The 26,506-nt window shown below is 45.7% G+C and overlaps 1 protein-coding gene across 2 annotated transcripts in view; it reads right to left on the reverse strand.

The window, feature by feature from the left end:
• Positions 1–11,174: 11,174 nt before the first annotated feature.
• Positions 11,175–26,506, reverse strand: part of ZZEF1 (zinc finger ZZ-type and EF-hand domain containing 1) — a 53,660-nt gene continuing 38,328 nt past the window's right edge. Inside the window, exons 43-55 of one of the 2 annotated variants that reach the window (XM_048967042.1) lie at positions 25,935–26,131; positions 25,237–25,356; positions 24,277–24,465; positions 23,848–23,948; positions 23,198–23,333; positions 21,780–22,139; positions 19,976–20,119; positions 19,005–19,173; positions 17,046–17,144; positions 16,252–16,417; positions 15,033–15,183; positions 14,461–14,532; positions 11,175–14,246 (exon numbers count right to left, since the gene is read on the reverse strand). In XM_048967042.1, the coding sequence (XP_048822999.1) occupies positions 14,172–14,246; positions 14,461–14,532; positions 15,033–15,183; positions 16,252–16,417; positions 17,046–17,144; positions 19,005–19,173; positions 19,976–20,119; positions 21,780–22,139; positions 23,198–23,333; positions 23,848–23,948; positions 24,277–24,465; positions 25,237–25,356; positions 25,935–26,131 (1,979 nt within the window). In that variant the 3' untranslated portion in view covers positions 11,175–14,171. The remainder of the gene's footprint in view (positions 14,247–14,460; positions 14,533–15,032; positions 15,184–16,251; positions 16,418–17,045; positions 17,145–19,004; positions 19,174–19,975; positions 20,120–21,779; positions 22,140–23,197; positions 23,334–23,847; positions 23,949–24,276; positions 24,466–25,236; positions 25,357–25,934; positions 26,132–26,506) is intronic. The other variant, XM_048967043.1, reaches the window with a different exon arrangement.

Genomic DNA, 26,506 nt, shown 5'->3' on the forward strand with positions numbered 1-26,506 from the left:
GCAGCCGCCCGCTTCCTCACCGTTCAGTCTGATGCCGGAAGACATAAGAAGGCTTTATCGGCACCGAAGCGCTGCGTGGGACCCCCCTATTACCCACCCAACGCTGCTGCTTGTGACCCCCAGCAGCCGTGCCCTGAGATAGGGACATGCCGGTGACGAAGGGAACCCCACAGCACATGGAATGCCACCGCTGCGCCCATCGCTGTGATGTATCCGGAGAGATACACAGCACAGAATGTCACTGCAGGAGGCAGGAAATGTCCCATGCACGTGGCACAGCATCTCTGTCACCACACGGCCAGGTCACCGCATGTCAGGGCTCTCAGGGCTGCATGATTCTCCTCTGCCCATAGCACAGCACCTCCGTGGGAGCCCACACGATGAGCAGTGGTTCTGTCCCACTGTTGGTCCCTGTTGGTGCCCAATGGAAGAGGCTCCCCATTGCACGACGTGCAGCCTTTGTGTTGCTGTGCTGCAGTTCAAATGGTGGCTCCTTGCAGCAAGAGCTCTGCACACAGCAGCACCGTCCTGAGTTCATAGAATCATAGAATTGTTGAGTTGGAAGGGACCCCCAAAGGCCATCTGGTTCCACTCCCTGCAGTACACAGAGGTGCCCACAGCTCCATCAGTGCTCAGAGCCCCTCCAGCCTGACCGTGGGGCTCTGCAGGGACAGGGCATCCGTACTCATCTACCAAAGCAGGGCTACCCAAAGCCCATTGGTACCACCCAACAGCCACCCCACACCTATGGGATGTTCTATGCAGTGCCTCAAGCTCCCCATGCTGGGAGTGTTGCCGGGTCTCTGGGCAGGAGGAAGCAGCTCCGTGGGGAGGAGCTCAGCCTCATTTATTTATCCAAGCAATTATTTATAGAATGCCTTTCTCACATCCCACCGGAGCAGAGGGCCTGGAGGAAGTGCAGCTTTGTGCTCTCCAATGCTCTAAATTCGGTTTTCCTGCTGTGAGATGCCCCCCCCCTCCCCCCCCCCCAGCCCTCCTGCAGGAAGCAGCTCCACACCCTGTGGCTTCCAGTTGCTGTCTGCCTCACAAGAGCTTTTGGGGGAGAAAGCTGTATTTCTTTTATGTGCAGCTTGTAGCAGCCTGAGAGAGAATAAATTCCACCTGTTGTTATGCAACTGTTGCATGGCATAGCACTGGGTATCATTGGAAATGGTTGGGATGAAAAGGACCTTACAGCCCATCCCGTTCCAACCCATGGGCTGGTTGTCCCCAACCAAACCAGGCTGCCCAAAGCCCCATCCAACTTTCCCTGGGGCACCTGCAGGGATGGGGCAATCTCATTTCTTTGGGTAACGTCTGAGAACCTCAATTCCAAGCCCTCATCCTGCAGGTTGGCACTGGAAGGGAGCACGAAGATGATGCACAGGCTCAGAAAGTTAAAGATTGACAAAGTTGGGAGCAATCAAATAGTTCTGCGGGAACCAGCTGTCAGCAAAGGTAGCACCAGCAGCCCTACCTGTAATTAAGCAGTTCATGGCAACTGTTAGCAGTCAATTAGCCCAATACTGACCAGTGATGGCAAATGGTCTGCAGAGAACAGCCCCAAAATGGCCACGGAAGGGCCATGGGTCAGTGAGGCCCTAAGGCCCCACATTGGGGGTTCACTGCTGCAACAGCATCAGCCCCAGAAGAAAACAAAAGGCAAATCTCCTTATTTCTTTGCTTTCCCCAATGGTTTGAGGGGCTGCAGCGTGGGACTGGCATGAACCTGAGCCCTGCGCTGCTCCCAAGCCCACCCTCACTGGGGAAGATTTGCTTTTATCTCCATTCTGCTCCCAGAAAATGGGAAAAGAAGGAGCTTTGCTGGCTCTCATCTGCAAGCTGAGCCAGGAGCGGCTTTTTATTCTGCGGCAGCTTTGATATTTGCTTTTCCTATGGATTAAAAAAAAAAAAAAAAGAAAAAATACAAACCACCTCGAAATAACACTTTGAGGCTCTTCTAAATGCTATGCGCCAGCCGACCTTTTGGAGCCGTGCTCCAGGTGTTATTTTTAATCCCAAAGCCAAGACTGCAGGCAGGCACAGGGAGGGCTCTGCTCCCACAGGGAGCTCCAAAAAACACCAAAATGCCCTCAAAAGAGGTGCCAGCTTTCACCTCATGGCTGTGGTTGTCATGTTTCCATCTCTGCTGGAATCACACCCTCAGGGCCACCGCGATGTGTGGTTTGGGTGTTGGGTATCACTGGGATTTGTGCTCTTAGAGCTCAGTTGGGTGTGTTGGAGGAGGGTTGGCTGCCATTGGGATTTGTCTTTTTGGTGCTCAGTTGGATTACCCTCACCAAGGCCCATGAACCACAGCTGCTACCAGATGTGTGCACATCTGGAAGATGAATACAGATGCTCCTTGCAGAGCATGTTTCCCCTCTGCGTTCCCCACTGTGCTCTGGGCTTTCCAGCCCTCCAGGAGCAGGATTCCCCCCCTGTAGGACAGACGCTTTGCTTGGAATGATGCTGATATTTTTGTCTATGTCTGCTGCCCTGAGCATTTAGGGACAACCCAAACCCATTTCCCAGTGGGAGCGCTGAGGGCTGCCCTGAGCCTCGCTGCTGAATTTCCTGGCATTTGCCCCGACCGCTTCACTCGTGGTGTCTGTCTGTGGTTCCAGACCTGTGTTGGGCAATCCTCATTTATTTACATGCTGTGTCCTGACCTCTTTCAAAGGGAGGAAAACCCATTAATATCCACCGAGGGGGAACACCGTGACACTCACTCTGACGCTCCGATGGCTCTTCTCCCTGATGTCAAATACCTCCTGGAAAAAAAAAAACAAAGCCTTTGTGGTGTGTGATTCCTGGCGTGTAGGAAGCAGCAAAAGCAAAGAGGAGAGGAGGCTGCAGGGCAGAGCAAGGAGGGCACTGGGCCCCTGCAGGCCTGGTTGGGAGGGCTGCATGCAGCCCTGGTGGGGTACAGCTGTGGGCCGGTGGAGGAAACTCATATTGGGCACAGAGAGGTGGGGGATGGAGCTCACGTTGGGCCAAGTGATGGCGGCTTCCTTCCTCTTTCTGTTTTGTGTTCGCAGAGTAAAGGAGAGGAACCTCTGTGAAGCTGCAGAGAGAGGGAGGGGAGGTTGTAGGAAATAAAAGGGGGGGAAGGTAAAAGGGAGAAGTGGGGAAGAAAAAAAAGGGGGGGGGGGGCAGGAAAAAAAGGGCAAAAAAGGAATGGACCTCCAAAAAGGGGGGGGGGGGGGGGGGGGGAAGTTAAAAAAAAAAAGGCAAAAAAAGGACCAAAAAGGTAAAAAGCAAAAATAAAAAAGAGAAAAAACAAAAAAACAAAAAGCAAGCAAAAGATAAGGGGAAAAAAAGGGGAAAAAAAAAGGAAAAAAAAATACAGAAATAAGGGGAAAGGTAAAAAATGGGGGGAAGGTGGGAGGAAAGGGGAGAAAGGGGAGAGAGAAAAAAGGGCCAGATAAAGGGCAGAAAGAGGGCAAAAAGAGACACAGAGCAGAAAAATGAAAAAGAAAAGAAAAAAAAAAAGGCCCCAAAGGGGAAAGGAAAAATAGGCCGAAAAAGGGGTACAAAAAAGTGAAAAAGTGGGGAAAAAAAGGCCATGAAAGAGCCAATTAAAAGGGACAAAATGGGCCAAAAAAGGAGGGGAAAGAAGTGAAAAAAAGATGCAAAAAAGGGGCAAAAAGGGGCAGAAAAAGAAAGGAAAAAAAAGAAGGGGAGAAAAGGAGAAAAATAAAAGGAGGGAAAAGGAAACTAAGAGGAAGAGAAAGCAAACAGGGCCATTGAGGCGGAGCACAGTTGGTGCTGTGTGGGTCAGTGGGGCAGGGGCAGCACTGCAGGACAGCCATAAAGCAGCAGCTGTGTGCTTCCTTCAGCCCCAGGAGCTCGTTCTGACCCTTCCAAGACCGCCCAGCTCAGTGATCCCAAAAAGCCGTCAAGGATTTACTGTGGCTCGCTGCGTAACAATATCCGTGTTTATGGCGGCGGTGGGGTCTGTGTTTTGCAGGCAGACTGCAAAAATGTGGAAACGTGGGGTGAAATACAGCTGTTTGTGCTCATATAGAGCTCCAGATGGAAGGGACCTCACAGATCATCCCGTTCCAACCCACAGGCTGAGTGCCCCCACCAGCTCACGCTGCCTTAGGGCCCCATTTGTGGCCTTGGGCACCTCCGAGGATGGGGCACCCGCACTTCTCTTGCTTGGGGTTTGGTTGCATGGCAGTGAGTGGGAGGCACTGCAGATGGCAGCAGGAGAGGAGCCGCCAGCTCCATGTGTCATCACTGCCGCTCAGCCCCGAGCCTGGCAAATATAGCCAACAATGTCATTGTTGCTAGGATTTTCGGGCTCCGGGCGGTGATGCCCAGGGAAGGCTGGCCACGAGGAACGGTGTTGTCTGCATGGAAAGGAAGGAAAGTGCGTGGGGCTGTGGGCAGTGCCTGGAGCTCAGCCCTGGAGTTGTGCTGCTCAGCCCCAGCCCTGAGATCCGAACCCATAGAACTGCCCCAACATCAGAGAGCAGTGTCCAGAACCCAGAACATGTTGCACACTGGAGATCCCCTATTCAACCCAAACTCACCCCCAGCACCAAACCGACCACAGTGTGGTGCTGGGAGGAGCCCTATTAACACCCACACCTCTCATCAATGTTCTGCCCCACATAGCCGCCATCTGCTCCCATATAACCCAAACTCAGCACACAGACCTGGTGGGGGCACTGGTTTTTGGCAGCTGCAAGCAGGCACTGCTGCAGCAGCACACATCAGTCATTCCCACCCCCCCCTGCAAAAAGGGAGCTTCAAAGAGGTGATGTCCCCTATCCACACAGGGATGAGGAGGCAATTAGTCCCCATCTCATTAAGGGCTGACGCCTAGGGCAGCAGCAGGGCAGGCCTGGAGCCCATCCATCAGACATCCACCCCATCCCCACCGCTTTGCGTTCTTGTAAGCACACAGCCCTGACCTATTTCCAGCGCCGTTTAAACAAATCCCTGATAAATGAATGTGAGAAACCATTTCCTCTCTATTTCCTTCCATTAGAAACGAAACACTGCCATTAATCACCAATAAAGAAATAAAACTCCTCCACCGTCTGCGAGTCAGCATGAGTTCTGCTGCAGCCATAAGGCCCATTGGCTCCCCTGCGTTGGCAGTCCCCTCCCCGAGCTCATCCCCTGCACAGGGTCAGGGTCACACCACAGGGTCAGGGTCACGCAGTGGGGTGAGCGCAGAGCTCAAAAGCAGCGGTGCTTCCGCTCTGCAAGCTGAACGAGGAGCCAAGCGGCACCTTGCACGGTGTGTTTTTCACAGAGTGCATTTTGCACGCCGTGCGTTTTGCAGCGGGGCGCAGCGCGGTGCCAGCAGGATGCAGAGCCCCGATAAGGCACTGGGTCAGAAACGCAGCCCAAATCCGTGAGTTTCATAAGGTGGTGGACAATAGTGCAGGGAGCTGCCAACTTTCCCCTCGCGCAGGAGCGACGAGTGCTCGGAAACGGCACTGAAAGCAGAGAAATCCTGTGGGAGGAGTGCGCCGGGCACCGAGCCTTTCTGTGTTCCTTTTGTGGCCGCTGGGACTGCCCCGCTCACAGGAAACTGATGCCCCCAGACTGAGGTGCAGAGGAGAACACAAAGCTTTCTGCGTAAATATTTAGGCGGTGCTGTAAACTCCACGCTGCATCAGCACGCCTGCGTGCAGCCCGGGTGCCTTTTGCATTTCAAAGATGGGATTTTCAATGCAAATACTGTCCAGCCCAGGTGCCAGCGCTGCACTGTGACTGCAGCCCCAGAGAACCGATGGGGTGCATGGGGTGATGCAAAATCCTCCATGGGGTTTGCTGGGCAGAGCCATTTCTTGGCCCTTGTGGAGATTGCACCAATAGGGATGGCTGGAGCATGGGGTGATGCAGAACCCTTCATGAGAGTTGCTGGGCAGAGCCATTTCTTGTCCCTGATGGAGGTCACTGTGCTGATGGAGAGATGCAAATCTGGGGACAAAATGAGTTCAAAAAGCCGCCCGTTTGGGAGCAGAACGGTGCAGCAGGGTTGCACCTCAATAGGGTTGTTAGAGCTCAGGGTCATATCCTGCTCTTCCCCACGCAAACAGCATCTCCAGCAACAGCAATTAACATCTGCATGGGTCAGCAGGCTTGCAAAGTGCTTAACTGGGAGTATGACAAGGTTGGGAGCAGCAGGGCTGTATGTGGGGACAGGATTCGGCTGCTCTGCTTCAGCACAGGATTTGTATACGGAAAAAAGATGGCAGAAGGAGGCCATCAGCCCCGCTCCATCTGGATGGATCGTCACCAAGCAGTCAAATCGCTGTGCTACAGAACAGCTGCTGGGCAGGAGGCGGCGGAGCAGCGCTGTCAGAGCGGATGGGAGGAAGGAAGCACTCAGGAGAGGTGATGTCAAAGGAACATCCCTGCCAGCACAAAGGGCTGAACCCAAAGGGTGAGCAGAGAGCTCAGCCCAGCCACGCTGAGTCCAATCCAACACAACCCAACCCAACTCACCATGACCCAACCCAACATAACACAACAGAACCCAGCAGAACTCATCACAACTCAACCCAACATAACCCAACCCAACCCAACTCAACAAAACCACAACACAACTCAACATAACCCAACACAACACAACTTAACCCAACACAACCCAATCCAACAGAACTCCAGTGCATCACAGCACACTGTCATCACAGCAGGAAAGGACTGAGGAGGGGAAGGTGTTGGGTTTTAGGATGGATTGTGTTGGGAGCTCTAGATAAGTGGCATCCCAAATTTGATGTTGGGGGATCTGTGCCTCCCTTGCTGCATCCCACTCTGGGACTGCCAAAATGGCAATCTGCATCCCAAACCTAGACCTCAAGCTGGCACTTGGATTCTGCCACAGGACTCCATTTTTCTGTTATTCACCCAGCTGATTATCAGCCTTTTCTGAGCCTTAAATTGCACAAATCACCAAAATTCTCAAACTACCCAAATCTTCTCCCAAAATGAGGAAATCACTGCAGTCCCACATGGGGCAGGACAGCACATCACCTGCATGGGGCCCTGCACACCCACTCCCAAGCAAGAAAAGTTTTCCTATAGAAACAACACTCTCACACGGTGCAGCCCCTACCTGTAGTGCTACAGATGGGTTGTATTTCATTAATGACAGCAATGCCACACAGCCCTGAGCAGCATCTGCTCCAGGAGGCTTTGAGCACGCGGGGAGGAAGCGATGCAGATGGCTCCAATCCTACACAAGCCTTCGTTAACCCTTTGAGAGTTGTTGCTCCTGCGAGACGCAGCTCAGCACAGGGGGATTGGAGGCAGTGCTGGGATTTCTCATTCGGAAAAGGCTCCGAAATGTCAGCTTTCCCAGGGAAAATTCACAGAAATTGAGGAAGAAATAAAAAAATGAAGGCGCTCTGCGTACGCCAGAACATCGTATTTCTGCAAAATCACTTTGTTTTCTTTGTGGTTTTTCAAAGTGTGGTAACGGAGCTGCAAATAAAACAAACGCTTTCAAAACAAGGGTAACTTGACAAGGAAAAAATGTAAATATTTGTCCTGACAGAGCGACACGGGCTGCTCCAACATTGTCAAGACCTTTTCTCGCCCCTGTTATCCCCCCCAAGAGTGTTTTGCTTCAGGTTTTATGAGAAATCAACAGTTTTAGAAAGCTTTTGGATTTTCCAGTGGAAAAGAGCTCGAGGGACGCTTTTTCAACAAGTTCCGCCAATTTGCTCTTGGCTCCCCGGCCCCGGGGCTGCCGTGAATTTTCCATTGCTGGAAATCTGAACTATCAAAACTGGATGTTTTTTTTCTTTTTCTTTTTTTTTTTAACAAGATAAATTGGGCTGCAGGGTGAATCGGCAGCTGCAGCCGTGCTGTGCTCCATCACTGCTCTCCCTTCAGCCTCATGGAAGCACTGAAAGGAGTCAGAGCAATTTCTTGCAAAAAGACTGGAGGGTTTTTTTCACCTCCATCCCCTGCAGCCGCTGCCCAGATGTGTGCCTGTGCTCCACGTGTGCAGCTCCTGAGCTCGTCCCTGCAGGCACTGGGGACGCGGTGTGTTTCGATCCCAGCAGCTGGGATCTCAGGCAATGTTCAGCCCCGATGTTTGGGGTGGACGAGGTGTGAGAGCTCAGTAGCACGGCGCAAGGAGAACCCCAGGGTCAGGCTGGAGGGCTCTGAGTGCTGATGGAGCTGTGGGTGCCCCTGTGCACTGCAGGCAATGGGAGCAGATGGCCTCTGGGGGGTTCCAACCCCAACCATTCTAGGATTCTGTGATGAAAAGTCTTTATTTCTGCAGATGGCAACACACACACACCATGCACATAATACATCACATTAATAAAAAAAAAACAACTCAATTTCAAGCCCATTAAATATTTAGAAGCAGCAAAGCAGCGGGACAACAAATAGCAGTAATATTTGGGACGAAGAAGGAAGAGGTTTGGTGTAATTATTTCCCTCCCAGCTCCCACCTTTTGGCAGATGTAGGGCCAAATCCTTCCACCCCATTCCCACCTCTGGGACCACAGTGCCTTCGTTTGGGTTCATATGCTCCATAGAACACACGGGAGTGAGGTCTGCACATGGAGGGGATGTTTTCCCTGGGCACATAGAGGTGCAGTGCTTGAAGTCATATGGTTTGTGGGGTTTTGGGATGCTCCTAAGGAGGGATGCAACCACCTGAGAAGGCTCCCAGTGATGGGTCAGCAGGGGATCAGGATGTTTGATGAGCAATGCCAGGCAGCAGCACCAAACCCAGAATCCAGAATGGATCCTGCTGCCCAGGTGGGCGTTATATCCACATTGTGGGGGGTTTTCTGCAGGAGAAGGAAAATATTCCATGAGGAAAACCCATTGTGCATCTGTGCAATTCCTGCTCCATCCCCATCCCGGTTCCAAGGATACTGAGTCACCTGGGAACATCACAACAACCACGCTATCCCCGTGCCACCGTGAGCACAGCGATTTTAAGGGTACAAAATAGAAATCCAGAGCTGTGCGGAGAGCAGCTCACAAAGTGTGCCTGCACAGAACAGGTCCTGGGGGAACAGGCAGCTTCCTGATGTAGGAGTGGGCAAAGAGAGCCCCGCACAGGGCCGGGGCAACGCTCCTCTCCTTATTTTTGTTTAGGTGGCAGAGAAATCTGAGGGCAATAGAAGGGAGCTGGAAAAACAAACAGGTGTGTCCAGCAGCAGAGGGGCCGTAGCTATAGCAATGGGACGGCCCTGTTGACAAAAGGCTGCGCAAAGCCCTTCCGTGTGCAGCGAGGGAGGTTTACGAGCGGGTTGGGGAGCCAAAAAAGCAGCGCAGGGTGCACACCTGTCCTGGGGCACCTGCAGGGATGGGGCTCGCACAGCTCCGTTCTGCACGGCCTCACAGCCCTCTGAGTAAAGCATTTCCTCCTAACATCCAATCTGCATCTCCACTCTTTTAGCTTACAGCCATCCCCCCTCGTCCTATCGCTGTCAGGCCATGTAAAAGCCGATCCCCCTCCTGCTACCATCGAGAGCTGGAAGCTGTGGGGGTGGCAGCCGGGCTGTGCTGCTCATCGCCTGACTGGGAACAGGCGCTTCCCGGTCCCATAGAACAGGCTGTTCCCAGCACGGCTGCCTGGCGAGGGCTCGGGGTGTTTGCAGGAACAAGCTGGAAAGCAACTGTCTGTTTCATTTCTTTGCAGAAGAAATCCTCTTGCAGCAGCAGCCAGCAATAGCTCTTAGGATTCCTGCGCCCTATGGGGACCGACGGTGGTGATGGCACTGCTGGGGAGTGGCGGTGGTTGTGTCACCATGCTGAGCCCTTCTGGACACACTCCTCCATGCACAGCCCTTCTTGCCTCCATGCAAATTTAATTCAAGGAAAGCTATAAACCATCAGCAGCCTTAAGCGTTATCAGTGCAAAATTCACATAGGAGTGGAACCACCCTTTGACTTTGTGGTGTGAATGAACTCACAGCTGCACTGCGCTCCCCGGGTGGAGATTCGTGTCACTCTTGGAACGGAGGAGCCCGGAGCACACCCTGCAAAATGCCATCAAGAAGTAGAGGTGTCCCCAGGCCCCATGCTTGGCACGGCGTGGGGTGTTGTGAGCACAAAACAGGGGTTTTTCAAAGCAAGGCGAGAAGGGTATGCTATAAAATCCCAAACTGGCCAATGAAACGCCAAGAGCTCTTTTCCTCTTTTAATTATTAACTCTCATACAACGAAGGAATGGAAACATTTGTGTAAGTACGGAGAATTGCTGGGAAGGAACAAAGCCCAATCAGAGCAATGCGACGCCAAGGTCTGAGCAGAACCACTGACATTTCTGATTAATGAATGGCCGTGGGTGGGTGATGTGAGGAAGAGCTGCAGATCATCCCGAGCTGAAGGGCTCCTGACTCAGTGCTGCTCCTGACTCAGGAACTCAGCTCTATTTTGGTGCTTTTGCAAATGGGCACAAGAGAAAGCCACACTGCTTTGAGAAGTTCCTATCAGCTGCTGTGCTTGGGTTGCAGGGCAATAAAACCCATCCCAAGCCTGCTTCTGAACGTGTGTTAAGTCACACCTTAATTCCTCCTGTAGTTCAATCAGAGATAAGCACTGCAGCCCCTGGAGTTGGCCATAGGCACACGGGAGGTCTCTCCTCCTGCCAGCAGTGCTGCCATCACACTTCTTCTTGGAGAAGACAAATATTGGCAGTCACTTTGATTTCCTATTTCTTTAGCTTTTCTAGAACTGATTCCCCCCTCCCCCCCCCCCCTCGCTTTCACGCAATGCAAACTTAAATATTGTGTATTGGCACTGCAAACATTAAAAAACCAGCAAGATTTACAGAAGGTCAGACAGGGAAGCAGGATTGAGCTGAGGAGCAGCTTTCTGTTACTTGTGCTTTCCTTGGTAGAAAGGGCTCAGTACATGAGCTCTGAGCAATGGGGGCAGGTGGGCACCTTTGCTGACAGCCCTGTCGGTACAGGGCACATCTCAGCCCCACGTGGGGCAGCACCCGGGGCCCCAGATTTGATTTCAGTAAACATCTCAGGCACCGAAACCAAGGGGCAGCCAGGGTAAAACTTTGTTTTTAGGATAAGGCTGCTGGAATGTAAACAGCAAGGCTGGAATTTAAAAGAAGACTCCAGTCCTACGTGTCCTGCATAGTTTGGTGCAAGAGCAGATGCACGAGGACAAGCAGGTTTACTTACAGGCACAGAGAATGAAGATTCATGGGGGAACCTTGGGTGTCTCAGTGCACATTGAGGCAATTAACAGTCAGCGAGGAAAAGAAAAGCAAACAAAGAACAGACACTGCGTTACACGGCTTTGTTTTTATAGAATTTTTACAATATATTTCTCTGCATTTGCATATTTTACCCACATCTGTAGCTTTCTTTGTACATGTTGAACTGAACTGGAATAAATTGAAAGGTTTGATATATTTCAAACAACTGATAAAAATCGCAAAGTAGTAAACCCGTACTAAAAGAAATTATAAAACTCTCTTTTTTAAGTGTTTAATGAAAGCAAGTCAAAGGTATCGTTACGAACAACGTGGTTTCTCCTAAACGTATCAGAGGTGATTCAGGCAGGACAACTACTTTTATTATTATTTTTTAATATTAGGCACATTTTTTTTCAGCATTCCTGTTTTCCAGCCAGTTTTCTACTATTCAGTAGTACCAACATCTCCATCCATTCGGAACTGCTGGGGGATTTTCAATATACGACTGATCACGAATATTCATTGTCGGTAATCTCATCCTCTTGAAAACTATCAGGAAAAAAGAAACATCAAGTGTTTTTGTCTCGTAAAAATCTGTAATGAATGATTAAGTTGTAAGGCAGCAACAGATTCAGTGTCAACTCAGGTCACAGTCCTTCAGTTCCATCTAGTGGGTAGAAATAATAGTTAGTGGACAATGTTTCCAGGCAGTCCCTCGGGGCAAGGAGGTGACTCTCAAGGCCAGTTACTGCTGGTAGAGTAAGGAAGCGGCGCGCCGAGTGAGGATCACTGGCCACTCCTGGTCTTCCTCGCAGCCTCATGTCTTCAGACAGAAAGCAAAAAGGCAGTCCAACAGAAATAACGCCACTATGACAGAGCCATCGCAGGTTCTACGAATGGTTTATTTACAGTCTTCATCCCTGATGTGAAAAAAGAAAAAGCCTTCTCGGACTAAAACATAGGAAGATCTCAGCAGCATGCTACATGCCCTAGCAAATCAGCCCGTTGCAGATCCCTGGCTGCTTGGCCACGGATTCACACTGAGGCAGTGAATAGGAAGTCCTACTGCTCGAGAAGAGCAATTTCACAAAGCTCACCTGTCCCTGAAGCACACCGAGCATCTCGTGGTGCAGCAACTCAGAATCTGCTCACGCTTTTAGAACGTGTGAAGCAGCTGGTTTCTCACCCTTGCAGTGAGACTGCAAACTCCAGTGCATTGCTTGGATGTGGGAACAAAACGATCCACACGCTAAAGATACGCCACAACTTTGGTAATTCTCTTCCCATCGTGAGCTCCTTCTGGAAGGAAGAGCTTCAGCTTTCAGTTACAGTACGTTTGAGGAGGGGTCTCACAGCAGTATTTCTCTGCATCCTTTCCACCTTTGATAAGTGGTATGTTTGTCCTGACTTCTGGCATTCACACAGGCTAACAGGGCCTCTCCATTCTTGAAGGAAATGGCTTCAGCACCGCACTGCTTGGTCTTCAGCTTTGAGTCTTTCAGACAGAATACTGACAGCCTGATTCACCATCATCTCCTGCAGCAGCATTCACTTCCAGTCCCCTGGCTGAACAGAAAGAAGCCAATACATCTTTAACCACAACACTAGAGGTCATCCAAGGAAAGGGGGAAGCACACTGAGCATTTCCCTCCCAGAGGGAGATGGGACCACCCTTAAAGTACGTCCAGCCCCAGCTGGTAAACCCATCCATTCAGAGGCTGTTCACAAAAGCATTGCTCGTGTGCTCAGTGCACACTGAGGCACCAAGCATGTTCCCTTCTGACAGAGCCTTGCCATCACCCAACTTACAGACAGTTACTCCACTACTGAAGATTTTGGTTGCCTCTTTAGGAGTTTAATGTTGAAGTGAGGAAGGGAACAGAATAATGATCGTTAGGAGTTTCTCTGAATTCATACTTGACAAGACAAAATACAAAATACATCCCCAGATCCTTCCACGTTCTTTGTACTCTTTGGGAAGGGAAAAACCAGCGTAGCTGAGCAGGAAAAAAGCCAATTTATTTCAGTGTAGAAGGTCTGCAATTCATTCCATGTCCGTTAATACAGTTATTGCTGTGTAAGGTAAGATGAGATTGATCATTAACTCCCACCCGGAGAGCTGGGAGCTCGAGTTCCCAACACTGCTGAGGAGGCCCTTTGTATGCCACCAGTACTTGTAAAACAAAAACCTCTCCTGAATAACATCTTGTAATGATACGACCTTTGAGAAATATGCAAGTTTCTCAGTCCTCATTTCAGCACTGCTCAGTGAAGGAGGCCAGCCTTTGCAATCTGTACTATTTGGAATAAACCATGAGAGATAAATAAAGGTAAGAACAGATGATCCAGTTGATCGAGTCAAAGAACAGGAGAAACATCGATCTCTTGCACAAGGATGCTCTGGAATCCTTTAACTGCTATGCAATCACCCAGAATTTGTTCTGCAACCTGTAGATTACCATTAATCAAAAGTTTTTTCCCCATGTAGTAGCCTTCAAAGCAGAAGCAAGCACGGCATGATTCAAGTGTGGACCATTTCCACATCAGCCCACCAGATTCTGGTTTGTCTATTTCACTCCATTGGTAAATAGATGCTGCTGATGGCATCCTTCAATTGAGCAACATTTTCAAAGTTTTCAGGTTCCACCAATCAATTTTCCTTGGGAGCAGATGATACCAATGCGGGGGGGCCTTCCATTCTCATACTTCAGTTACCTTCTTTTGTTTACTTCCTCTGAATGAAACCAAAAGTTGCTTTGTTTACTCTAACATGCTACAATATGTGCATACATAACTGTAGGCGACGCGTGAGTTACTTCAAGATGTGCTTTTTCATCAAAGTGCGCTTTTACTTTTACAAATTCTACATCAAGGTGGAAGGAAGGAAGGCTGCAGAGTGCTCATACACTGAAGCTGAAGGAACTTTTCCTGAACGGAGTTAAGATGTCTGTTCCGAGGTTCCTATGGACAAACTACTCTATCCCATGCACTCCGGCCTGAGCCAGTATTAAACATTCCAGAAACTTGTTGATTTGTTTGGATAGTTAATGGCAAGGCTGATAGCAGCAATGTTTCTCAGGGCCTGGAAGGGAGAAGAAAAAAAAAACACAGAGTCACATCAAATATTCTACCCTGATCAAAAATGTAAAGAAATCCTGGCATGAATTTCCACAGAAATCATTAAAACACCACCCTGCTTCTATCTGCTTTTGTGCAATCAGAAACCATTTGCTACTTCTGTCTGCCAGACAACATTGCAAAAAGGCATCTCTGGAGTTGTGCAGCCTTTTTATTACCTGTGCTGTGCAGCGATGAAGATGATCTTCAGAATTTAAGGCAAGCAAATACTCCTGTAGAGATCCAAGCTCCTACAACACAAAGCATTTAATGAGCACCAACACTTCTACCAAAGACATCGTCCTAATTAACATTAAAATGCTGATTATTGTAGCAGTCCTGATCAAAGGCATCTGAACTACACACAAGACTCCTGGACCAGAACAGTTTGTGATCACAGAAACCGGTTCATAACGGACAGTACAGGCAAAATCAACCCAAAGAGAATCACATTCACATCCCTTCAAATTAATCATTAGATCTGCATTCCTCTCATAATTAAGAGCAGATCTTGCCTTAACTGCCCAAGGAAAAGTCATGACTGTTACCAAAGACTCACGATGAATAAGGCAACTATATTATTCCCCTCTATTAGAATTTGCTCCCAGACTCCACAAGAAAAAGCTGCCCTTATTTCTCAAGTATACAAAAGCTCTCAAGTACTTTGCCAAGATAAAGGAAAACCACATTTAGTTTGACACTGAACTGCAGCCCTGGGGAGAGGAGGGATATAAATAAAGGAACTGCTTACAGTAACTCTGTTTTCTGTAACAAAAAAGAGTTCTGCAAGTGCACGATGAAGAGGAAGGAGAATACCAGGCTTGGTCACATCATGACATATGTTGTTTTCCATATGGGTGAAAAGCTGCCAAAGTGGCTTCAGCAACGTGAGGTCACAGTCCCTGGAAAAAGGTCATTGAAATGAAGCAGTGAGTAACCATGATCTGATGCCTTCTGAGGAAAAACAACACGCCCACACCACCTCAGTTTAGAAGAACAAAACCATACATTTTGAACGTTAGACGTATAAAGGAAGGAAGAAGTAGAAGCATTTAAAAGATCTAAATTCAGTCAGGTGTTTCAGTGCAGCAAGCTTCATTCTGAATCAGTGAAGTGAAGAAAATCTCATATCCATGAAGGTATCTAAATGACTTTTCTAAAACTCAGCAGCCTCCTCAAATGAAAGCTTTAAAATAACCACATACATCCTTTTGCTTAATGCTCCAGCTCCACTGCTTGAAATTGCACTACACCAAGCTCCATCACAGGGCAGCTGACACCCCTGCTTTGGGCAGGCAGTGTTCATTACAAATAGCTCCAATCCTGCCTCCTTCCTACTCCTGAGATAAAGCAAGTCAATTCAAACATCATTTATTCCGCAGGCAGGATGATAAATATCATTCAGTAGTGGGAGAGGGAATCTAGCAGCAGATTAACACAAGAAAAATGTTGTGAGCACAACATGGACTTATTCTTTTAGTGATTAAATCGGGTGTCCACAGGACAAAGCAGATGTTCTCTGATGGAAAAACAATACAAATAACACCAAAAAACTAAAGCAGCTTGAAATTACCTTAAATCAGTGATATTGCATATTGGTACCAAAATCAGTTTTTCAGACTTGAATGCAGGTTGGTGTGTTAAAAATTTAAGAAGAGTAATTCTATGCAATTGATACAATACAATTTTTGACCTGTGTTCTCTAATCCACGTATGCAAGCAGAATGGTGTCTTTTCATTGGTTTGCTCTAAACCAAAAGGGCACAACTGAGATAAGCATCAGCACCAATACTGAGCTGTTGAGTTAATGCAGCCACACACATTTTCAAGACTACAAAGTCTCAACGTCCTCCCCCCCATTTCCAGCAGGAATACCCACACCAGGCACACCAATCCTTCCTGAAACTCACTGTCAGGCTGTGCAATGGTACAAATCAAACATGGTGTGAAGTGCAGAATCACATGCTCACCTTTGGGCACCACACTGCACGATCTTCAAGAGCAAGTGGATGGCCTTCAGGCGCTGGTGGCCGGTCTGACGGCACGCCACCCCCACCTGCCATTCCCAGATCCTGGCCAGCGGGAGGTGAGGAATTACCCTTTCTTCAGACAGCATCTGCTTTAGGATTTCAAACCCTGATAAAAAGAATGAACTGTTTTTACTTTGTAGGGATACCCACAGTTCTCTCCATATACAAAGCGCTGTTCTAGCAAGAATAAAAACACAGAACAAACCAAAGTTTTGCCCAAGAAAGGATAACCAAAACCAGGCCCTCAGCATCGTGTGATACGCAGTAGGGTTTGCTGATTACAAGTCAGCATCATTTCCATTAAAAACATTTAAATTCTAAATTAAACTAACTTCCATGCTGTATCTACAAATTAGACCAAGAAACAGTCTCTTCTAATGGACAACTACTTGTTAAAAAGGCAATTAAAATGATATCTGTTTCCAATTATGGCACCTGGGAGTGTTCCCTAAATCCTGCGTGTAATTACTGTCATACAACGAGACTTTGAATGCAAGTAATATTATTGTTTTCTCTAAATCTCTTTTAAGATTGGGTATTTGCAGCATGAAGCCACAGCAACTAAGAGACATCAGTCAAGTTTCAATGTGAATGAGACAAATCATGTATCTCCAAAACACTGAAGAATGCAGATTCCAAGTCAAAAAATAACCAAAAACCCAAACCCAGATAACAGCAAGTTTGGCAAAACAACTGAAAGGTGTCCTTCCAGATGCAGTCTAAACATTGCTTACCTGTCTGAAACCTCCCCAGATGACCTGCTGTCACTGTAAACTTGTAGCCCCACTCCGTGTTGCTCATGTCAGAAGTAAATCGGTAATAGAGAGTATCTCCTGTGTGCAAGGAAAGGGAGGGCATCCACGTTACTGGTGTCTACGTCTGCTACCACTAACAGACTTCTACTCAGTTTTTCATGACAATAAATTCATCCCTGATGTCATCATTCAAGGGAAGTGATGATCTGCTGCTGTTTTGTAATGATGAAGTGCATAGAGCTGAAGCAGAATGCTGCACACAAATGCCTGCAGGATAACATCTCTCACAGTGATGCCAATTCCACAGAACAAGAGGGAGTTATGGACACGCAGTGCAACTCCACTTTTCCTCCTTAAGCTATGGATCAACTGTGATTTATGAAATAACCTCTACCTGGGCAGCCAAGTTCACTGTCCATTCATCAAAAGGCAGAACGTTGTGGAAGTGCAGTTGCATTGCTCTTCATGTCAGCAAACAAAACTGCAGACTTCTGCTTTAGGGAACCAAAATGATTAACCTCCCAATGCTCAAAGAGCTACCAAAATGTTGGATCATTTTGTGAGCAAGCAGTGGAACATGCAGAAAGTTCTTCTCACTGTAGCACCTATGGCTTCACAAAGATGAACGTTGGTAGTTAGCTGTGCTGCTGAACAAACACCTCATCTGTTGTGCTCTGCAATGCCAGAGCTGCCCAGAGCTTACATTTGATTTCTATTACATGAAAAATCACTCTGGGCCAAACACGATTGGGTGCAGAATTTTCCATGTTTCAACTGGATGAAAAATGTTGAAAATATTTGTGAGGGTAAAGAAAACCAAACACAAAGCTTTAAAAATTAGTAATAATAACTTAAACAAACAAAACAAAAAAAAACAAACCCATCTATTTTCCCATTTCCCACACTAAATGGAGTCACTGCTCACTCTTACTCCTAAGCAGCAATGACAGCCTCCAGAAAGCCCTGTCCCCAGATGCAAAGAAGCCTCCTGGTGCCAGGGATCAGCTAGAGGCTGCTGAGGGAAATCAAGAGACCTGATCCAGAGAGCCTTGGATGGAGCTGAAGGTTCACAGGGTGAAACTCAAGTTTCACAGCCAAGGCTGCTCCAAAACAATGGGCCTCAAAGTTCAGTTTCCTGGCAAACCTCTGCAGCTATTTGGGAGGAAGAGGAGGAAGGAAAAAAAGTTCATAAAAATCCAAAATGCTTCTATGCACGTTGATTTCCAACCAGAACTTCGTAACTCAAACTGTGGAAGTTCCTACATCTATTTACTGACAGTACACGTGTCAAAAGCTCCAGAGCTCAGTGGGTTAACACAGTTGAACATAAGCAGCATGGGAGCCATGCAGCTTTCTCCACACAGCCCTTAGACTGCTGGCATTTTCTAAGCATGTTATCAAATATGTGCTTACAGAATATGGGCTGAGCTTGTCAGCAAAGCAAGGGATTTTTTCAGCTGTGCTCAGTGGCAACAACTGGAGACAAGGCATTGGCACGCTCTCTGTGTTTGCTCTGAGCACTAGTAGAGCACAGAGACCAGAGATAAGCCTATCTGCTTAAAAAAATGTGCTTCCTGTGGAAAGTCAGACAAGGCAGAAACAATGTGAGTATCGTGCAGAACAAGGACTGCTCTGGAATGGAATCAAGATGAAAATTTGTTTCCAGTAGCTAAGTGACTGGTCTGAGTGAGGAGGGGAAGAAAAGGTCAGAAGTAAAACAGTATGGAATGTGTCAAGCGGCAGAGCAACAGATAAGCCCATTTGTAAAAAAGCAAATGCAGGAGAAGCCTGTCAGAGCAAACAGACTGGGACAAGAAAACGAGTTTCTCCCCACACGTCAGTAACATCCACATTTAACTGTCATATTTCGGTAGTTTTCCTGTGGAGTATCAGACCTCTGCAATTCAGCTCTTGCACTTTAAGACAGCTCATATTCACCTGGAAGCTCAAAGTCGTTCCATTTCTGTGGAGAGCCACTGAAGCTGTGCCGGTCCTGCTGGAAATCGCTGCTGCTGGACATGAGCAACTCATCACAGCCTTCTTCAGTATTACACTGAGAGTCAAATTTGATTGAGAGGTAGATAGCACCGGGAATTTGAACTTTATCCTGAGGAATAAACATGTGATCTTTGCATCTTGTAACACTAGATTGTCAAGAAGCTATTTAACTCACACCTTACAAACAAAAGGGGTAGGAGCACTATTACAGTGCCTCCATGGGAGGGGAAAAAATTCTTCATTAGGTTCACCAGCAGTTAGTTTAACAACTGCAAAGCATGGCCTATTGGTGTTAAGAAGTGTAAAATTAATCACTGGCAATGCTTTGCTTTTTTGAAGGTAGTATTTGTTGCTGATACCAGTCCTACTGCCAGATTCCAAAGGTTTCCATGCCTTTAAAAAGTCAGAAGTCAGAGTTGTTAGAAGTTAGAAATCCTAAGATTGCCCATAGATACTAATCACTATATTTGCATTAGCAAAAAATAATTAAAAAAAAAAAAAAAAAAAAAAAAAAAAAAAAAAAAAAAGAATTCCACTCCTAGCTTCCACCTAATGGCATAAGAAAGTAATAAGTCAAATGAAACAGACCTTCAGATGAAAGGTGGAAACATTTCTTCATGAAGGCCCTGAAATTATTTAAGTGTATGTGCTGCTTCAAACACACGCATATTAAAACCATTTAAGTTACAGATTTTTCCACATCCAAGTGCTTTATTGAATACATTTCTCTACAGGGCAAGGCTGCAGTCAGCCTTCAAAATTATTCCAGAACAGGTTATTCCCCAAGTGCTCCAAGCACAGAAGCCATATGGTTATACACAGGAACACTGTGACATTTTGCTCCAACCACCTTGGTATTTCTGTCTTCAAGTCACATCATCCCACCATGCTGCAAAACAAGCACAACTTACCTCAAAATTGGTGTTGTTGTTGTAAGGATGCTTCGACTCGCGCACCTGGACGGCCATTCCAGGCTCCTCCATGAACTGGCAAGCTGTCAGTGCCATTGTTCCCAGCATGCTCTCATTGCATCCAAGCAGTACTTTCTGCAGAATCTGAGAAGCAACACATCACATAAACACAATTTGCTATCAAAACAACATGGGTGCACTCGCATGCTGATGATGGACACATTTCTAGTCAAAGAGAAACTCAGGGAACCAGCAAGAAAGACAAATTCAGTGATGTCTCACAGCTCCTAGCCACATCTTTTCCACAAATGCTAGGAACAAAGGGTAGTTCATAGAGTAATTCTAAGTAAAAATGAAGCTGGAAACAGGGAAGGTTGTTAAAAACTTTGCTAATGTACTAAATAACTTCCCTATCTATGGTTTTCAGTTGGAACAGAACACGTCACATATTTCAGCCTTCAAAACATACAAGTCCATAAGTAAAAAAAGAATGATCAAGTGGCTGCAGTGTTTGGAAGAGCTAGATGCAAGAGCTGTGTCATGAAAAATACCAGTAAATGCCACTGAATCTAACAGGACATATTATAAGTGGTCACGCAGAACAACCTCACTCTAAGCTCTTCATCCTGAGTCTTACTACTCAGGGTCCTGTACTGGTCAATATAGGAGCCCATTGCACTGCTTTACCTGCAGCTTTCTAACTCCTCCAATAAAGCTAGTCAGGCTAGCTCAGACCAAAAGGCTCACCTCCAAATCAGCCACTTAGAGATTTTTTGGAAAAAAAATGAATGTAAAAACACAGGAAGTACGCAGCGCAGTTCCTTGAATGCATTCTTTGCCTCTACAAACTTGCAGAATAGTCTAAATCAGAGGCCTCGCCTTTGCATTTTATATGCCCTAACAGATTTTCATTGCAGCAGTTCATCCTGTCATTTTCTGATCCTATATAAACACCCTGTGGCACCAACGCTAATGACACACTGTGTCAAGACCCAGCTCTCTTGGTTTGTTTTGGACCTGCCACTGACTACCTTAATCTGACACTCCTTTGTTTTCTTACCGGGAGGGCCAGTGAATAAGACTTGCTGTTTACTTTTTCTATGCTGCTCATGGCTTCAGAACTACAAAGAAGGAGGAACAGAATTTCTATTACACCTCCTCTCTTATTCCCCCAGGAACCAAGAAAACCAGCTGGCACCTAGCATACAAGTTACCTCATGGCTGTAATAACCCCTGCCACCCTGCAGCAGATCTCTTTCAGTTGAACTACATTGTTTTATACAATGAGATGAGGGAGTCAGGCAGCATGCTGCAGTCCAGATGAGAGCACAGTATCATTTCAGCAGTGATGCCTTCTGTTTTATTTTTAATTCCTTCTCTGAAGAATTCTAGCACTTGATTCGCTTCGTCTGCTGCAAAGTGTTTGGCTGACATTTTCATTACAACATTCTATTAAAATTCCAAGATCACTTCCACCATATTAACAGCAGAGCTGCAGGTATTACAATATACACATTGAGATCCAACAAAAAACAGCTTTCAGAACAAACTGCCTATGCGACCAATTTCTCTACAAGATTTATTTCCCCATAGAAGTGACAGAAGCGTCTCCAAGGAGCCAGCTTTCTCATTTGCTGTTAACAAAATCAGTACATTAAGACACCGACAGATTCCAACTACTTTTTCGGAACTGATTTTAATTTTGGAGTTTCTGTATAGTTTAAAAAAAGGAACTGCACATAGTTTTGTTAGTCAGAGAATGGAACTTAGGGTTTGTTCGCCTGCAGAAGTGAAATCCACTTACTTTTTCCCATAACTGCTTTTCTTCTAGCTGCATAAGCATGTCCAGTATGTATGTCATATGGGCTGGGCCACTAAGATCCAGGACTTCCTCGTTTATTGCCACATCATCTGGCCATTCAGCCAGCAGTGATGCCAGCACATGCCTGGCATAAAGAACGGCAGTTGCCTCATTCACACGATACAGGTAGTCCCTCACAGCCTTTTTGCTTCTGGAGTCCAGCTCCTTGTGCAGGAGTATGGAACTCTTGGTGCGACGCTGCTTGGCGTAACTAAGCTGTAGATCACTCTCTGTGTTAGTTATCAGTTTCTGGGCAACTGGATTGGTTTCTTCTATTGCTTTATCACAGAGTACAGGCTTTGACTGCAAGAGAAAGAAGTTTGAAAACAGGCCATCAAAAATTTAGTGCTTTTTGTTTGGATATCCAACCAGCCCATCAGGCAGCAAGCTGAACTTACACGTTAGTTTGTCTTACACATACTAAAATCTAGATACATCAAGGAGCACAAAGCATGACTTCTCATGTATGGACAAGGACAGAACTCCTCAAGAAGCCTATTTATACCAACAGACTTCACCACAAACAATACATTTGTGATGGTACATATGATCAGAAACATCAGTTTGAATCCTAACCTAAAGCGATAGCTTAAGCTGAGCTACGAGGTAAAGCAGTACCGTGCTATTTGTGATCCTAGCATGCAGTCACAGAACGGTGCAAATTGAGAGGGACTTCATAGATCGTTTCATCCAAGTAAGATTTAAAGCTAGAACATTAGCTTCCTCAGGCTCAGAGTGTTTTCAGGGCAGCAGATTTGATGAACCCTGTGTGAACTGCTATTAACATCCAACATTTTTTCTTATAATTGCTTGAAACTACTTCAGGAAGCACTCAATCCTGTTTGTGACGCAGCTGATAGACTATTGTGCTGGTGACACCACATGGAATCAGCACCCAAATTAAAGTGAAAAGCTGTATAAGCACACCGCTGAATGCAAAACCTCAAGTGCAGTATCTGCATTGCAACACAACGCTGCTTCCTTGTTCTGCTGAAGTTACTGTAAGATAGCAATAACGTGGTAAAACAGTAACAGCTACCATATAAACTTGCAGCAATTAGATACAATCTCCCGTGCATAAGGAGAAGGTATTACAGCCTGCAATCACAATTTCTTTTCCTGACCTGAGAGTCAAATTCTATTACTTCCTTAAGGAAGGAGCCACAAGGAAGAAATGCTTGATTCTCGTTGCACCTGCTCATTCCTTCTGGCATAAAACATGAGCAACAGATTACTTCAAGAGTTAAAAAAATTAAATTGACATCTATCTCTGAATTTACTAAAAAAAAAATAAAAATGAAGTTATTCAATGCCTAAGCTGATCATTTCAAAACCACTCCTTTCAGTGGAGAGATACACACCAAACATGGTAAGATGATCATATCTGTATCTACTGCTTTTGAGCTCTGCTCCTCCAACCTCAAACGCTTGCTGGGTTGCCATTTCTGAGCCAGGGTTCGGATCCTCTCATCTGTTGTAATTACATCTCCATCAAACCTCAAAAAAAAGAAAACAAACCCAAAAGCAAATGCATAAATATATCTGGAAATTAATGAAAGTTAAGTTAACACAAATTAAAACTCTTCCTACTTTCTGCTTTAAAAAGATTAATTAAACTCTACCTATTTTTGGCACGTTGTATGTTAAGTAGCTTCCCTGTTCTAATAAGCAGAAGGTCTTACAGCAAATTGTTTATCTCCGTAGGAACACGACGGCTCCAAGACATGCTTTTATTATTAGAAGTCACAGGAAGGTCTGTTCATTCTTCCTCATTTAGGATAATTCACAGATATAGTAGCTCTTCATATGGGAGTTATTTATTTAAAAGAACATGCAACATATTTCTGAAGATGTGTCAACTAAAACTCGTCAGGAGTTCAATTTCTAACTTCCCACCCATGAGAAACAAGTCATATCCTCGGAACAATTTCTATTCAGCATCTTTCCTATATTAACTTATCACCTGCATCTACTAGCTTTGTTTTTGGATTGGATCCAGTCCTTCACATACCTCTTTTGAACTTCCAGAAAGAAAGAATCAGTTCTTTTCATTTGCAACTCATACATGGCTCGTAGAATATGGAGAGGTGCATTGAGTGCATCGTGTGTCATCTGAGCAAGAAGGAAAAAAACCCCAAGATGTTAGGGGAAAAAGAAAGATGAGTTTCTTTAAGAGTGACCTAGTTATTATTTTCCTGTTTATCATATAGATAGAGAATTAATGAATTTAATAATATCCGGATTAGGAAAAATGAAAAAAAAATTACAGTGGTTCTAATGTGAAATTCTATTTCTTTTGTTTCCTTCCTTTCTATTTCTTGAAATCATAGACCTATAGTCTACAAACGTATAAGAAAATCAGCAAGATAAACAACCAAGTATTTTATGTAACTAGCAAATCTGTAGTAACACTCAACACGTGAAAAATAAGTTTAGGTACCAAGAAACATATTTTGGTGGCTTCATCCAAACCCTCCAGAGGATCGAGTTTGTTCTGCTCTACATCAGCAGGACCAACAATGGTTTGCTCCACATCTTGATCTTGTTCCCTTTCTTCCAGTTCAGTATCCTCACGTTCAGCCAAGGAACTGATCTCTTTCTTTGAAGAGTACAACATTATTGACAAAATCTACAAAGAAAAAGGTACCATAAGGTGTGACAGCAGCAGATATTACTAGCCTATTCTACAACCAGCATTTTAGAAGAACATTATAAGACTTGGGAGAGTTTAACACAAGCTTTTCTAAAAAGAAACAGCACCTAAGAAACAACAAAAAGCAAAACAAAACCTCAACATCTCTAACAAGAACTCAAACTAATTCCCACTTCACAAACGAGTTGCACCTCTCAGGCTGTTAAAATACAACCTGAAATTGTAAAAAACTGAGAAAACAGTTATTTAACCATTTCAGTACAGCAAAACCTTCAGGACTCTCAGACAGAAACTGAGCAGAGGTGACTCTCACCACTAATTCAGTGCTGCCCCTACACAGTCCCCATGCCTATAATAAAACACAACTAATTACTGAACCACTTTCATCTTTCTGCAGTTAAGCTTTCTTTCAGAAAGAACATGCCCATGGTGTTCCCATATTGCACTGCCACAACACTTTACACACCAGTCAATAACACAAGTGACTTTTTTTTTTTTAGTATTATTTTTTTAGAATTGATGCATGGAACTTTCAAGAACAGCGTGGATATGTAGAACTGAGTAAGTGATTATCTTGCAAATTTACTTCAATTACAGACAGAACACAGAAAGGCAGATCTGGGGACACGGGAACTGGACATTTCCATAAAGACTAATTAGGAATATTCCTGAGATTTGCTTCATAAAAGGAAAGTGCAACAGCATTAGCATTTCATGCCATGGTGTGAAGCCCAACTTCTGTCTTACCTCCAAGTCTCTGAGAAGCCACGTCTTACTGAAGCCAGTTCCCTTGCTACATTTCTTCACAAGAAGCTTGAGTAAACCAGACTGAAGAAAGGCAGCTTGGACCTCCTGAAAACCATGAATCTAAACATACAGACAGACATGCAAATAAATAGGTAAATAAGGGAACAGAACAGTGTATCACAGTGCCTACAGGGACTTATCACATAGCCTACATATGGTAGGAAATATTTTCATTTGTATCCTTGGGAAAAAAAAAATAAAAGGAAAGAAAACAAAAAATACAATGTAAATGCACAGTACTAATTGGTTGTCTATCTTGCTCACACCTCCTTCTTCATGTACTTCAGGAACAAGGAAAGGGGCAAGTGAGCTTCAATCCATTAGGTATTAGAGACAATTGAGTGCAAAAAGAACTCATGTTTGTCTCCCCATGTGGTTGGACAACACAAACGTTGCCCTCGAGGAAGGCAGAATACAAATTCTGCCCAGAGAGCTGTGGGTGTCCCAGTCCTGGAGGTGTTCAGGGGCAGGCTGGATGGGGGCCCTGGGCAGCCTGATCCAGTGCCCAATTTAGTGGTTGGCAGGGGGTAGGAACTAGATGATCTCCGAGTTCCCTTCCAACCCAAACAACTCTATGATTCTATGATGTGATTCTGGCACTGATCTATTATTATACTCTGTATGTCAGGCAAAAATACCTTGAGTGTTCTGTAAAGCCCCTTTAGAGCAAGTGATAAGACCCACGTTGCTTCCACTGCTTCAGCATAACTGCTGTCTATGGTGGTTTGCAAAAGGTGTGTGCATATAAGAACAAAGTGTTGGAGGTACTGTCTCAGCTGGGCCTGGGAATCACTGCCTTCTTGTTCACATTTCTGAATCAGCTGGTAGTCTTTCACTAAAAGACAGAAAAGAGTCAGTTTACTACATTCATCTTAAAATGTTGTGTATCAGCAAATATTATCCTTTTCTTAAGGATCCGTTTGCAGTTGTTTAAAGACATCTCATTCTTTATAAATGTACTTAAAAAGCAATAAGCAAACCTCTAAAACAGATAATCAAAGCTTAATCAAAGGCCTATTTCTGAGGTTACTCAATTAATAAGATGGTTGACAGTCTCCTAAATCCTCTCCTGACTAAAAATAAATGTAAAAGTTCTTAAAAGGAAAGATCTCCATAAACTTCACTACAGTTCACAATTTGGTTTAACCTGTGAGCAGAAAATTTGGGGGCTTAGTTGTAGCAGAGCTCAAACCCTGCAGACCCACATGAA

The sequence above is a fragment of the Lagopus muta genome, chromosome 20, assembly GCF_023343835.1.
Source record: "Lagopus muta isolate bLagMut1 chromosome 20, bLagMut1 primary, whole genome shotgun sequence".
Lineage (NCBI taxonomy): Eukaryota > Metazoa > Chordata > Aves > Galliformes > Phasianidae > Lagopus > Lagopus muta.